The following is a 14,225-nucleotide window of genomic DNA, read 5'->3' on the forward strand; positions in this document are numbered from 1 at the left end:
AAGCTGGGTGAATGTGTGGGAGATGCGGTGAATGTGGAGAAGCTGGGGTGAGTGTTTGTGTGGAGACTGGGTTGAAGTGGGGTGAGGTTTGTGTGGAGATTCCCCTGTGGAGAAGCTGGGGTGAGTGTTTGTGTGGAGATTCCCTGGAAAGTGGGTGGCGTTTGTGTGGAGAAGCTGGGGCGAGTGTTTGTGTGGAGAAGCAGGTAACCTTGTGTGAGATACCCTGTGAAAAGCTGGGTGAGTGTTTGTGTGGAGAAGCTGGGGTGAGTGTTTGTGTGGAAAAGCTGGGGTGAATGTTTGTGTGGAGATTGCCGTGTGGAGAAGCTGGGGTGAGTGTTTGTGTGGAAAAGCTGGAGTGAGTGTTTGTTTGTGTGGACATCCCCCTCATGGGCCGGCACGGGGAGGGAGCTCCCGTGGGCCCGGCAATTCTCCGGCATGGGCAGAGCAGAACCCTCGGAGAACCCCGAGCATCTCCTGCCCATCCCGAGCCAGCCATGACTCCTGAAACACAAACACCAGGGCTGGACCCGCAGTTGGACCGGGGGATTTACCCGGGGATTTACCGGGCCCTGACCCACCGTGTCCCGCCGCTCTCCCTCCGCAGGCCGCTCCGGGCCCGTCCGGTCCCCGCCGGGCTCTCCATGCGAGCCGAGCCCCGATGGCCGCGCTCCCGAGCGCCGGGATCAAGCGCAAACAGGAGGATGCGGGACCGGGATCGGGATCGGTCGCCTCGGACGACGAGATCGCCACGAGCGACAGCGGCGACAGCTGCGACAGCGGCGGCAGCACCGGCAGCGCCGCCCGTGAGCCGGGGCCGGCTGTGGGCGGGGTTCCGGGAGAATTTTTCATTTATTTTTGGGAATTCTGGGGGTTTTTTTTAATGGGTTTCGGGAATTTGGGTGGTGTGGGGGATTTTTTTGGGGAGTGGTAGGGAATGGTGTGGGATTTATTGGAATTGTGGGGGGATTTCGTAGCAATTTTTGGGTGGAGAACTTTTGGGTTTTCAGTTTTAGAAAATAGTAATTTTGGGTTTGGGGATTTTTAATTGGGTTTGGGGATTTTTAATTTTGGGGAATTTGGGGATTTTTAATTTCAGGGAATTTGGGGTTTTTAATTTTGGGGATTTTTTTTTAAATTGGTGAATATTTTATTTTTTTTTAATTTCTGATGAGTCTTTAGAATTTGAGGAACAACCCTGAGATTTTTTTTTATATTTCAGGGAAATTCAGAGGAATTTTTTTACTTTTTGGGGGCCTGGGGGAATTTCTTGGATTTTTTGAAAGTTTGGGGAATTGGGGCATTCATGGGGAATTATTTGGGTAGTTCATGGCACTCGAATTTCCTTTGAAAATTGGGAAACTTTGGAGAAGTTGAGAAAGGATTTTTGGGGGAACCTGGAGGGGAATTTTGAGGGTTTTGCATTTGCAGGGGGGAATTAGAGGGTAATTTTAAATTTTGGAGGGAAATAGAGGGAAAATGCGTGAATTTAATGTAATTTTGGGGGTGATCTTGTGTTGACCCGTGCTGTGCCCACAGACCCGTCCATCCTGTGGCGCTTTGCCCAGCATGAATTTCTTTTGAATTTTGGGAAATTTAAGAGGAGCTGGGGAGGGATTTTGAGGGAATTTTGACTGGGTGAGTTTGGAAGGAAATTCTGAGCACATACAGTGGAAGAATTAAGGAGAAATAAAGGGGATTTTTAAATTTTGGAGGGAAATGGAGGGAAAATGGGTGAATTTTGTGTAATTTTGGGGGTGTGTTTTCATTGTGGCCCCTCTGTGCCCGCAGCCCCGTCCATCCTGCAGTGCTTTGCCCAGCATGAATTTCCTTTGAATTCTGGGAAATTTTAGAGGTGCTGGGGAGGGATTTTGAGGGAGTTTTAATGGGGTGAGTTTGTAGGGAACCTAGAGGGGAATTCTGAGCATTTGCAGGGAGAAGTTAAGGGGAAACAAAGGGGATTTTTAAATTTTGGAGGGAAATGGAGGGAAAATGGGTGAATTTTGTATAATTTTGGGGGTGATGTTGTGCTGGCCAGCTCTGACCCGCGCTATGCCCGCAGTGCCGTCCATCCTGTGGCACTTTGCCCAGCATGAATTTCCTTTGAATTTTGGGAAATTTTAGAGGTGCTGGGGAGGGATTTTGAGGGAGTTTTAATGGGGTGAGTTTGTAGGGAACCTGGAGCGGAATTCTGACCTTTTGCACTGGGGAATTACAGGGTAATTTTAAATTTTGGAGGGAAAATGGGTGAATTTTGTGTCATTTTGGGGGTGTGTTTTCATTGTGGCCCCTCTGTGCCCGCAGCCCCGTCCATCCTGCGGCGCTCCCGGGCGCGCCGGGGCGGGAAGCGCGTGCGCTTTGCCCAGGTCACCGTTTATTACTTTGCCCGGCGCCAGGGCTTCACCTGCGTGCCCAGCGCCGGGGGCAGCTCCCTGGGCATGGCCCCGCGGCACCACCGCGCCCGCAGGTACAGCCTCAGCCAGTTCGCTCACCTGCGCCAGGTGAGCCACCGGCAGCACCTGCGGCAGCACCTGCGGCGGGAGAAACTGCGCGCCAGGAGGAGAGAGGTGAGGGGGAACGGGGAGGGATGGCCTGGGAATCCAGGTGGGGAACACATGGGGAGGGTGAAATCCAGGTGGGAAATACTTGGGGAGAGAGGGTGGAATTCAGGTGGGAAAGAGCTGGGGAGGGAGAGAGGGAGACAGGGAAGGGGAATACCTAGGGAGTGAGGGGGAATTCAGGTGGAGAATAGCTGGGAGAGAAGGGGAATCCGGGTGGGGAATACTTGGGGAGGGAGGGAGGGTGAAATCCAGGTGGGAAATACTTGGGGAGAGAGGGTGGAATTCAGGTGGGAAATAGCTGGGGAGGGGATGGGGGGAATGTAGGTGGGAGATACCTGGAGTGGAAGGACAAAATCCAGGTGGGAAATACTTGAAGAGGGAGGATGGAATCCAGGTGGGGAATACTTGGGTGGGGGAAGGGAGATCCGTGTGGGAAATACCTGGAGAGGGAGGGGGAATCCAGGTGGGGAATACTTGGAGAAGGAGGGTGGAATCCAGGTGGGAAATAGCTGGGGAGGGAAGGAGGGAGGGAGACAGGGAAGGGGAATCCAGGTGGGAAATACCTGGGGACAGAGGGGGATCCAGGTGGGGAATACCTAGGGAGTGAGAGGGAATTCAGGTGGAGAATAGCTGGGAGAGAAGGGGAATCCGGGTGGGGAATACTTGGGGAGGGAAGGCAGAATCCAGGTGGGGAATACATGGAAAGGGAGGGTGGAATCCAGGTGGGAAATACTTGGGGAGAGAGAGGGGAATTCATGTGGGAAATAGCTGGGGAGAGAGAGAGGGAGACAGGGAAGGGGAATCCAGGTGGGGAATACTTGGGGAGAGAGGGTGGAATTCAGGTGGGAAATACTTGGGGGTGAAGGGGGGAGAGAGGGGGAATCCAAGTGGGAGATACCTGGGGAGGGGATGGGGAGAATCTAGGTGAGAAATACCTGGAGTGGAAGGACAAAATCCAGGTGGGAAATACTTGAAGAGGGAGGGGGAATCCAGGTGGGGAATACTTGGGGAGAGAGGGTGGTTTTCAGGTGGGAAAGAGCTGGGGAGGGAGAGAGGGAGACAGGGAAGGGGAATCCAGGTGGGAAATACCTGGGGAGGGAGGGCGGAATCCAGGTGGGGAATACCTGGAGATGGAGGGCAGCATCCTGGTGGGAAATACATGGAGGGGGAGGGCAGAATCCAGGTGGGGAATAGCTGGAAAGGGAGGGTGGAATCCAGGTGGGGAATACTTGGAGAAGGAGGGTGGAATCCAGGTGAGAAATAGCTGGAGAGGGAGGGAGAGGGAATCTAGGTGGGAGATACCTGGAGAGGGAGGGGTATCCAGATGGGGAATACTTAGGGAGGGAGGGGGGAATCCAGGTGGGAAATACCTGGAGAAGGAGGGCAGAATCCAAGTGGGAAATAGCTGGAGAGGGAAGGTGGAATCCAGGTGGGAAATACCTGGAGGAGCAGCAGTGGGGGAGCCAGGTGGAGAACACCTGGAGGGGATTTGGGGTGACAGAGGGTGTCTGGGTGGAGAATACCTGAGGAGGGAGAGCAGAATCTGGGTGGGAAATGGCTGGGGAGGGAGGGAGAGAGGGGGAATCCAGGTGAGAAATACCTGGAGTGGAAGGACGGAATCCAGGTGGGAAATACCTGGAGATGGAGGGCAGAAGACAGGTGGGAAATAGCTGGGGAGGGATGGGGAATCCAGGTGGGAGTTAGCTGGAGAAGGAGGGCAGAATGCAAGTGGGAAATATCTGGAGGAGCAGCAGTGGGGGACCCAGGTGGAGAACACCTGGAGGGGATTTGGGGTGACAGAGGGTGTCTGGGTGGAGAATACCTGGGGAGGGAGAGCAGAATCCAGGTGGGGAATGGCTGAATGGGTTTGGTGGTGGGCAGGTGGAAAAGCCCTTGGGGGGGGAAGTGAAAAATGCCTGGGTGAGGTTGGAAAAGGAGCAAACTGGGGGGAATCCAGGTGGGAAACACTTTGGGGGGATCTTGGGAGGTACAGGGGAAAATCAGTGTGGGAAACACCTGGGTGGCACCTGGGGGTGATCAGGGGTTCTGGGGTCAATCTGGCAGTGCCTTTCCAAAAGTTTGGAAGGAAATTCTGAGCATTTGCAGGGAGTAATGACGGGGTAATTTAAAATTTTGGAGGGAAGTAGAGTGAAAATGGTGTTGCTTTTTGATACAAGGCAAGGCAACCTGGTTTTGAGGAGCAGCACGGTGACTTAAACTCTCCAGGGTCGCTCGGGCCAAAGAGCACGCAGATACCGATGTGGCAGATGGGCAAAGGCTTTTCTTGTCTCCTCTCGGGGGTTTTATAGTCTAAGGGGCTTCTCTGCATCAGAGGGGTCTGCAGTACCATCTGTGGTTAGTAAGGAGTGGAAGGTTACCAGCATTGCTATCGTTAGGGGGCTGCATTCCTGGTTACATTCTTAGGGTGATCTCTTATCTCAGGGGACCAGGGGAAAAGGAATCCTGCCACTTTCTGTCACGTTCTGATTGCCTGTCCCTATCTACCACAAAATGGGTGAATTAATGTAATTTTGGGGGTGATTTTGTGCTGATCTCGTTCAGATTTTCAACCCTTCTCCCTCCCAGCTGACCCAGAACGGGACGGTGCCGTCGGCCGAGGCGGCGGGGCTGACCCTGGCCGACGTGTCGGACGATGACCTGGACGTGGGGCAGGTGGAGGTGGGCGATTATTTCTACCTGCAGCCGCTGCCCACCAAGCGGCGCCGGGCGCTGCTGCGCGCCTCGGGCGTGCGCCGGATCGACGCCGAGGAGCGCCAGGAGCTGCGGGCGCTGCGCCTGTCCCGCGAGCAGTGCGGGTGCCACTGCCGCCTCACCTGCGAGCCGCGCACCTGCGCCTGCAGCCAGGCGGGCATCCAGTGCCAGGTGAGACATGGGGGTGCCAGGCGGGCATCCAGTGCCAGGTGAGGGCATCCAGTGCCAGGTGAGACATGGGGGTGCCAGGTGGGCATCCAGTGCCAGGTGAGACGTGGGAGGGGTCTGGGGTGGTCATTGTGTGCCAGGCGGGCATCCAGTGCCAGGTGAGACATGGGGGTGCCAGGTGGGCATCCAGTGCCAGGTGAGACATGGGGGTGCCAGGCGGGCATCCAGTGCCAGGTGAGGGCATCCAGTGCCAGGTGAGACACACAGAGGGGCCAGGCTGGTCATTGTGTGCCAGGTGAGGGCATCCAGTGCCAGGTGAGACATGGGGGGGGTCAGGCGGGCATCCAGTGCCAGGTGAGACATGGGGGTGCCAGGCGGGCATCCAGTGCCAGGTGAGACATGGGGGTGCCAGGCGGGCATCCAGTGCCAGGTGAGACATGGGAGGGGTCTGGGGTGGTCATTGTGTGCCAGGTGAGGGCATCCGGTGCCAGGTGAGACACACAGAGGGGCCAGGCTGGTCACTGTGAGCCAGGTGTGCCAGGTGAGGGCACCCAGACCCAGGGCAGTGCGGGTGCCACTGCCGCCTCACCTGTGAGCCACGCACCTGTGCCTGCAGCCAGGCGGGCATCCAGTGCCAGGTGAGACATGGGAGGGGTCTGGGGTGGTCATTGTGTGCCAGGGGAGACACATAGGGGGGCCAGGCAGGCATCGAGTGCCAGGTGAGACATGGGTGGGGGGGGGGTCAGGCGGGCATCCAGTGCCAGGTGAGGCTGGGCAGGGGGTCAGGCTGGTCATTGTGTGCCAGGTGAGGGCACCCAGACCCAGGAGCAGTGCGGGTGCCACTGCCACCTCACCTGTGAGCCACGCACCTGTGCCTGCAGCCAGGCGGGCACCCAGTGCCAGGTGAGACACAGAGAGGGGCCAGGCTGGTCATTGTGTGCCAGGTGATGGCATCCAGTGCCAGGTGAGGGCATCCAGTGCCAGGAGAGACCAGGGAGGGGGCCAAGGCTGGTCTTTGTGTGCCAGGTGAGGGCATCCAGTGCCAGGTGAGCTGGGATAAGGGGGCACAGGTGGGCCTCGGGGCACACCCGCTGTGCCCTGTCCTTGCTCCTTGGGGGAGCAGAGGGTGCCAGCTGGGGCACCTGGGCTCCAACAGGTGCTGGAGAGCTCTGGTTCCTCCAGGAGCAGCTCCAGGTGTGTTTGGGCCATACCTGGAATGCATAAACTCCTCCCCAGCCCAAATTCCTGCTCTCCAGGTGGGATCTGGGGTGGGATTCAGGCTCTGGGGGAATGGAGGGTGGAATCCAGATGGGATCCTGTGGGATCCTCCACCTGTTCACATCCTCCCAGTGGAGACACCTGGCTGGGATAAAACCCCACCAGGATGTTTGGGGTGGGATTTGGACCCTGGAGGGCTCCTGCAGGGTCCCACACCTGTCCACATCCTCCCAGTGGAGACACCTGGCTGGGATAAAACCTCACCAGGATGTTTGGGGTGGGATTTGGACCCTGGAGGGCTCCTGCAGGGTCCCACACCTGTTCACATCCTCCCAATGGAGACACCTGGCTGGGATAACACCTCACCACCATGTTTGGGGTGGGATTCAGGCTCTGGGGGGATCCTGTGGGATCTTCCACCTGTTCACATCCTCCTAATGGAGACACCTGGCTGGGATGAAGCCCCACCACGATGTCTGGGGTGGGATCCAGACTGGGAGGGCTCCTGCAGGGTCCCAGCCCTGTCCTTGGGGTGGGATTTGGACCCTGCAGGGTCTCACCCTGTCCCCGTCATTGTCCCCAGGTGGATGGCACCTCATTCCTGTGCAGCTGCTCCTGGGACAAAGCCCCACCAGAATGTTTTGGGGTGGGATTTAGACCCTGGAGGGCTCCTGCAGGGTCCCAGCCCTACCATTGGGGTGGGATTTGGACGCTGCAGGGTCTCACCTGTCCCTGTCCCCAGGTGGATCGTACATTGTTCCTATGTGGCTGCTCCCAAGACAAAGCCCCACCAGGATGTTTGGGGTGGGATTTGGACCCTGCAGGGTCTCACCTGTCCCTGTCCCCAGGTGGATTGCACCTTGTTCCCATGTGGCTGCTCCAGGGATGTTTGGGCTGGGATTTAGGGTGGAAGGGCTCCTGCAGGGTCTCACCCATCATTGGGGTGGGATTTGGACCCTGCAGGCTCTCACCTGTCCCCGTCCTGTCCCCAGATGGATCGCACCTCGTTCCCATATGGCTGTTCCTGGGATGTTTGGGGTGGGTTCAGGCTGGCAGGGTCCCTGCAGGGTCTCACCTGTCATTGGGGTGGGATTTGGACCCTGCAGGGTCTCACCTGTCCCCGTCCCTATCCCCAGGTGGATCTCACGTCATTCCTGTGCTCCTCCCATGCTTCTGGGATGTTTGGGGTGGGTTCAGGCTGGCAGGGTCCCACCTGTCCCTGTCCCCAGGTGGATTGCACCTTGTTCCCATGTGGCTGTTCCTGGGATGTTTGGGGTGGGATTCAGGCTGGCAGGGCTCCTGCAGGCTCTCACCTGTCCCTGTCCCTGTCATTGTCCCTATCCCCAGGTGGATCGCACCTCGTTCCTGTGCTCCTCCCATGCTCCTGGGATGTTTGGGGTGGGGTCAGGCTGGCAGGGTCCCTGCAGGCTCTCACCTGTCATTGGGGTGGGATTTGGACCCTGCAGGCTCTCACCTGTCCCTGTCATTGTCCCCAGGTGGATCGCACCTCGTTCCCCTGCGGGTGCTCGCGGGACGGCTGTGGGAACGTGGCCGGGCGCATCGAGTTCAACCCGCTGCGGGTGCGCACGCACTTCCTGCACACGCTGATGAAGCTGGAGCTGGAGAGCCGGCGCCAGGGCGAGGAGGAGGAGGAGGAAGGAGCTGCGGGCCCCAGCTGGCCGCCCCCCCAGCCCCCCGAGACTCAGGACTTCCAGGAGTACCTGGCCGAGAACGAGCGGGCGGTGCTGCACCTGCAGACGGCCGAGGAGCTGGAGAGGCTGAAGGCTGAGGAAGACTCTGGAAGCGGCTCTGGGGGAGAGGGGGGCGGGCTCTGCGTGCTGGGGGAGCCCCTGGATGACCCCTGGCAGGTGAAGGCTGCCCCGTGCCCCGGGCTCGGCTCCACCCTCCTCATCCCCGCCCAGTTCCCGCTGGAGTCCCCTGTGCTGTGCTACCCCCAGGGCCAGGGGGGCTCCCAGCCCTACCTGCCCGATGCCCCCGGGCTCCTGTGCCAGCTGGAGCCTCGGGCACCTGCCAAGGGGGGCAGTGGGCACGTGGAGCCCCCAGCTCCGGCCTCCAGCCCCCCCGGGAAGGAGCTGGGGGTCCCACCTGTCCCTGCGAGCAAGGAGGGAGCGCCCCAAAACCTCCCAGAGCACCTGGAGCAGCCCCACCTGCCCATATGAGCGGCCTCAGGCCCTGTGGCTCCATTATTTATTCCATGGATTGATTATTTAATTGGTGGGGGCTGCTCTGGACAGAGGATTCGCCTGGCCCAGGGCCAGGAGTCCTTCTCTCACCTGGTTGGGGTCACCAGGACTCACCTGAGCTGCAGCCTCTGGGATCCCTCCTGCTCTCCATCCCACCTGGCAGAGCTCACCTGTGCCAGGACTCACCTGAGCTGGAGCCTCCTGGATCCCACAGCAGCTCTGTCCCCCTGGCTGCCTCCACTTTCCTTGTTTTTAAGGGAAAATCAGTTTTTCCCTAATTGCTGTTTGTTTAATGAATGTTTCACCTGGGCCACCTCGTGCAGGTGATGCTCCCACTCACCTGCAGCTGGGAAACACCTGGAACTGGCACAAGAGACTCAAGGCTGGAGTCCCCGACCTCACCTGGAAATTCTGGGGGGTTGAACCAACTTCACCTCCTCGTTGGCTCCTCCATCACCTGGAACTGCTCACCTGTACCTGTGGGAACCTTCTGGAACGTTCATTCCGTGCTGGGAGGTGCCTCCAGCAGCTGCTGAGGGGTTGGAGCTGCCCCTGCAGGGACCACATTTGGGACGTGAGGGTGCAGGAGTGTCCCTGTCCCTACCTGTGGTCCTGGCCCGCTGCAGGTGGGCTCTGGGTGTCCAGGTGCTCCTGCAGAGCCCTGCAGGTGTGCCCAGGTGTGCCATGGATGCAGTGGCACCTGCTCCTGCCTGGCCCCTGAGCTCTCACCTGGCTCCTGCCCATCCCAGGTGAGCTCCAGCCATCCATCCATGCAGGTGACCTCACCTGGCTTTGTTTCCCAAAGAACTGTTCCTGCCTCCAGCCCAGGATCCATCCCATGGTGCCAGCAGAGCCCTCAGGTGTGCCCAGGTGTGCAGCTCCTGCTGTTCCTGAATTCCCACAGCACCTGCAGCTCCCTCCTCAGCTGCTCCTGCTCACCTGTGCTCCCTCTGGCTCCGGGCATCTCCCCTGGCATCAGACTGGTCAGACTGGGATGGATTCAGGTTCTCCAGGTGTGGATTCCCCAGCCTCACCTGGTGCTTCCAGCCCTTCCTTGGGCTGGGATTCACGGGACACCCACCTGTGCTCCAGACCTTCCTGGGGTCTGCCTTGGGGTGAAACTTCTCATTTCTGGGGCTTTTCCCTCTCTTTTGCCTTCAGCCCGGGGAGGGGCAGGAGAGGGGAATTTGGGATGTGGGGTGGGGCTGCCTGCTCTGCTGGCTCTGACCTGGGGATTGGCTCACCTGGACGCTCCTGGATTCTGGGATCTGCTCACCTGCTTGGGACTGTGCCCCAAAACTGCATTGTGTTCACCTGGACCCTGCAGACTGCGGGATCTGCTCACCTGGATCTGTGTCCCTGATCTGCTCATCTTGTGGGATCTGCTCACCTGAACCCTACAGACTGCTGGATCTGCTCACCTGAACCCTACAGACTGCTGGATCTGCTCACCTGGATCTGCTCACCTGGACTTGCTCATGTTGTGGGATCTGCTCACCTGCATTTACTCACTTGAGCGCTCCCAGGACCTGCTCACCTGGATCTGTGTCCCTGGATCTGCTCACCTGAACCTGCTCATGTTATGGGACCTCCTCACCTGGATCTGCTCACCTGGACTTCCTCACCTTGTAGGACCTGCTCACCTGGACCCTACAGACAGTGGGACCTGCTCACCTGAACCTGCTCATGTTGTGGGACCTGCTCACCAGGACCTGCTCACACCTTGTGGGACCTGCTCACCTGGATCTGTGTCCCTGGATCTGCTCACCTTGTAGGACCTGCTCACCTGGACCCTACAGACTGTGGGACCTGCTCATCTGGATCTGCTCACACCTTGTGGGATCTGTGCCTCTGGACCTGCTCACCTTGTGGGACCTGCTCATGTTGTGGGACCTGCTCACCTGGACCTGCTCACTTTGTGGGATCTGCTAATCTGGATCTGCTCACCTTGTGGGACCTGCTCATGTTGTGGGACCTGCTCACCTGGATCTGCTCATCTGAGCACTCCCAGGACCTGCTCGTGTTGTGGGACCTCCTCACCTTGTGGGACCTGCTAACCTGAGCACTCCCAGGACCTCCTCACCTTGTGGGACCTGTGTGCCTGGACCTGCTCACCTTGTAGGACCTGCTCACCTTGTGGGACCTGCTCACCAGGACCTGCTCACTTTGTGGGACTTGTAGCCCTGCATCTGCTCACCTGGACCTGCTCACCTTGTGGTCCCTGTGCCCCCAGGCCCTGCCCACCTGCACTCTCCAGGCTCCCAAACCCCCCAACCCAGCTGCTGCCCCCCCCCCCAATTCTTTTGGTTCCACCATCGGCTTCTCCAGCAGATTTCCCACTCTGGGCTCTGCCCCTCACCAGGTTTGGGGGTCCCCTGGTGCTCCTGGGGGTCACCTGTGCCCCATGGGGGGATTTTAGGGGACTCAGAGTGGGGTTTTAGGGGTTATGGGGGCATTGAGGGTTTTTTTGGGTTGAAAGGGTTTCAGAGGGGTTTTTATGGGTTCAGAGAGGTTTAAGGGGGGCTAAAGGTGTTTATAAAGGGAGTTAAAGGGGGTTTTAGCAGATCAAGGGGGTTCAGAGGGGTTTAAGGAGCTTTAAAAGCTCCTTAATTTGAGGGATTTAAGGGGACTCAGAGTGGGGTTTTAGGGGTTATGGGGCCATTGAGGGATTTTTGGGGGTTGAAAGGGTTTTAGAGGGGATTTTAGGGGTTCAGAGAGGTTTAAGGGGGGCTAAAGGGGTTCAGTTGGGTCTAAAGGGGTTTATAAAGGGAGTTAAAGGGTTTTTAGCAGATCAAGGGGGTTCTGAAGGGTTTAAGGAGCTTTAAAAGGAATTTAAGGGGGCTCAGAGTGGGGTCTTTAGAGGTTTTGAGGTCATTGAGGAGGTTCTTATAGACTTGAAAGGGGTTCAGAGGGGTTTTTCTGGGATTTAGGGGTTCAGGAGCGTTTAAAAATGGGTTTAAGGGGACTCAGAGTGGGGTTTTAGGGGTTATGGGGGCATTGAGGGGGTTTTTGGGGTTGAAAGGGTTTCAGAGGGTTTTTATGGGATTTGGAGGTTCAGAAGAGTTTAAAAAGGGATTAAGGGGGCTCAGAGAGGTTTTTAGGGGTGTACAGGGGGTTCAGGGAGGTTCAAAATGGGGTTTTAGGGGTTATGGGGCCATTGAGGGTTTTTTGGGGGTTGAAAGGGGTTTAGAGGGGGTTTTATGGTTTTTAGGGGCTCAGAGAGGTTTAAGGGGGCTAAAGGGGTTTATAAAGGGAGTTAAAGGGGTTTTTAGCAGATCAAGGGGGTTCAGAGGGGTTTAAGGAGCTTTAAAAGGAATTTGGGGGGATTCAGGGGAGTTCAGTGGGGTTTGAGGGCATCAAGGGGAATTTTTAGGCTTTTGAAGGGAGGTGTAAGGGGGGGTTAAGAAGGGTTTTGGGGGGTTCAGAGGAGTCTAAAAGGGCTCAGATGGGGTTTGAGTTGGTTTATTTGGGGGCTCAAAGGGGGTTTAAAAGGGAATTCAGGGGCATTGAGGGGTTCAGGGGGGTTCCAAAGGGTCTGGGGGAGTCCAGAGGGGCTGCAGGGGGGCCTCAGAGGGGATTTGGGGTGGGGAGAGGCCTCAGTGACCCCCAAACCCCCAGGAGCCCAAATGGAGGTGCCCAAATCCCACAGGAACGGCCCCAAATCCGGTGTTACCCCTGAGAGGGGCAGGGACCCCAAATCCTGCCCTGGACCCCCGAGCTGGGGCTCCCCAAACCATGGAAATGCCACATTTACCCCATTGCACCCCAAACCATGGAAATGCCACATTTACCCCATTGCACCCCAAACTACACCAGAATTCCCACATTTACCCCATTGCACCCCAAACCATGGAAATCCCAGATTTATCCCATTGCACCCCAAACCATGGAAATCCCACATTTATCCCATTGCACCCCAAACCATGGAAATCCCACATTTATCCCATTGCACCCCAAACCTCAGAATTCCAGATTTATCCCATTTCACCCCAAACCATGGAAATCCCACATTTACCCCATTGCATCCCAAACCACATCAGAATTTCTGGATTTATCCCATTTCAGTCCAAACCATGGAAATCCCAGATTTATCCCATTGCACCCCAAACTACACCAGAATTCCACATTTATCCCATTGCACCCCAAACCTCAGAATTCCAGATTTATCCCATTTCACCTCAAACCACAACAGAATTTCTGGATTTATCCCATTTCAGCCCAAACCATGGAATCCTGGATTTATCCCATTGCACCCCAAACCTCAGAATTCCCAGATTTATCCCATTGCACCCCAAACTTTGGAAATCCCACATTTATCCCATTGCATCCCAAACCACACCAGAATTTCTGGATTTATCCCATTGCACCCCAAACCATGGAAATCCCACATTTATCCCATTGCACCCCAAACCATGGAAATGCCACATTTATCCCATTGCACCCCAAACCACAACAGAATTTCTGGATTTATCCCATTTCACCCCAAACCTCAGAATCCCAGATTTATCCAGTTTCACCCCAGAATTCCCAGATTTATCCTGTTTCACACCAAACCCCTCAGAATGCTCAGATTTCTCCCATTTCACCCCAGAATTCCCACATTTCTCCCATTTCACCCCAGAATTCCCAGATTTATCCAGTTTCACCCCAGAATTCCTGGATTTCCTCCATTTCACCCCAGAATTCCCACATTTCCCCCATTTTCCCGAACCCCTGGGCTCAGGGGGGGTTCCCCTTTTCCCCCATTGGATCTGATCCAGTCTGGTTTCCATGGATCTGCCCCTGCTGGTGCTACAGCCCCCCAAAACCCCCTGGGGACCCCCAGCCCTCCCCCAGGGTGCCCAAAGCAGCTTCAGAACTTTAATCTCATTTTGATCTCTTTCTTTATTTTTTTATTCCTTTTTTTCTACTTCTTTTTTTGACTCCTTTAATTTTTAATTCCATTTTCCTTCCCTTTTAAATTTAATTTTTATAAATTTTGTTTTTATTTCCTTTCTCTGTTTTTATTACCTTTTTATTTCTTTATTAAATTTTTACTTGCACTTCTTTCTTTTTTAATTCAATTTATTTCCTTTTTAATTTCCCTTTTAAGTTCCTTTATTTTTTTTTCCTTTCCTTTCTTCTATTCCATTTTAATTTCATTTTTTGTTTTTTTAATTTCCATTTTAACTCCACATTTAATGCCACCAAGTGAATCCAAAGCTTCTCCCCACTATTATTCATTTTTCCTGCTTTTCTGCAGTTTCCCGGGACGATGCTGTATTTAAAGAGAATATTTAAGTGGAAAAATAAAAAGTGGTTAAACTTGGCTTGGAGTTGTGGCTTAAACAGGGGAAAATTAATAAAGTTTGGGTTAAACCATTGA

General features: G+C 55.8%; 1 protein-coding gene and 1 long non-coding RNA gene across 5 annotated transcripts; one reads left to right on the forward strand and one right to left on the reverse strand.

The window, feature by feature from the left end:
• Positions 1 to 439: 439 nt before the first annotated feature.
• CSRNP2 (cysteine and serine rich nuclear protein 2) lies at positions 440 to 10,954 on the forward strand. Of its 2 annotated transcripts, XR_010442975.1 has the most exons (5): positions 440 to 803; positions 2,302 to 2,564; positions 5,145 to 5,441; positions 8,153 to 10,631; positions 10,933 to 10,954. XR_010442975.1 is itself a non-coding variant. In XM_064734805.1 (4 exons), exons 1-4 carry the CDS (start codon positions 659 to 661, stop codon positions 8,834 to 8,836), a joined length of 1,389 nt encoding a protein of 462 aa, XP_064590875.1. In that variant the 5' UTR covers positions 440 to 658; the 3' UTR covers positions 8,837 to 10,843. The 2 variants fall into 2 exon arrangements, 1 of the variants encoding a protein (XP_064590875.1); XM_064734805.1 differs by lacking the exon at positions 10,933 to 10,954 and having other exon boundaries at positions 8,153 to 10,843.
• Positions 10,193 to 11,149, reverse strand: LOC135459138 (uncharacterized). 3 transcript variants are annotated; one of them, XR_010442976.1, is made up of 6 exons: positions 10,901 to 11,019; positions 10,754 to 10,807; positions 10,639 to 10,669; positions 10,458 to 10,592; positions 10,359 to 10,411; positions 10,205 to 10,281 (listed from the first exon to the last, which is right to left on the reverse strand). It is a non-coding gene; the product is annotated as an uncharacterized LOC135459138 (long non-coding RNA). The 3 variants fall into 3 exon arrangements; XR_010442978.1 differs by lacking the exon at positions 10,359 to 10,411 and having other exon boundaries at positions 10,193 to 10,281; positions 10,458 to 10,503; positions 10,629 to 10,669; XR_010442977.1 differs by lacking the exons at positions 10,205 to 10,281; positions 10,359 to 10,411; positions 10,458 to 10,592; positions 10,639 to 10,669 and adding an exon at positions 11,058 to 11,149 and having other exon boundaries at positions 10,732 to 10,807; positions 10,901 to 10,975.
• Between the last annotated feature and the right edge of the window lie 3,076 nt (positions 11,150 to 14,225).

The sequence above is a fragment of the Zonotrichia leucophrys genome, chromosome 29, assembly GCF_028769735.1.
Source record: "Zonotrichia leucophrys gambelii isolate GWCS_2022_RI chromosome 29, RI_Zleu_2.0, whole genome shotgun sequence".
Taxonomy (NCBI): Eukaryota; Metazoa; Chordata; class Aves; order Passeriformes; family Passerellidae; genus Zonotrichia; species Zonotrichia leucophrys.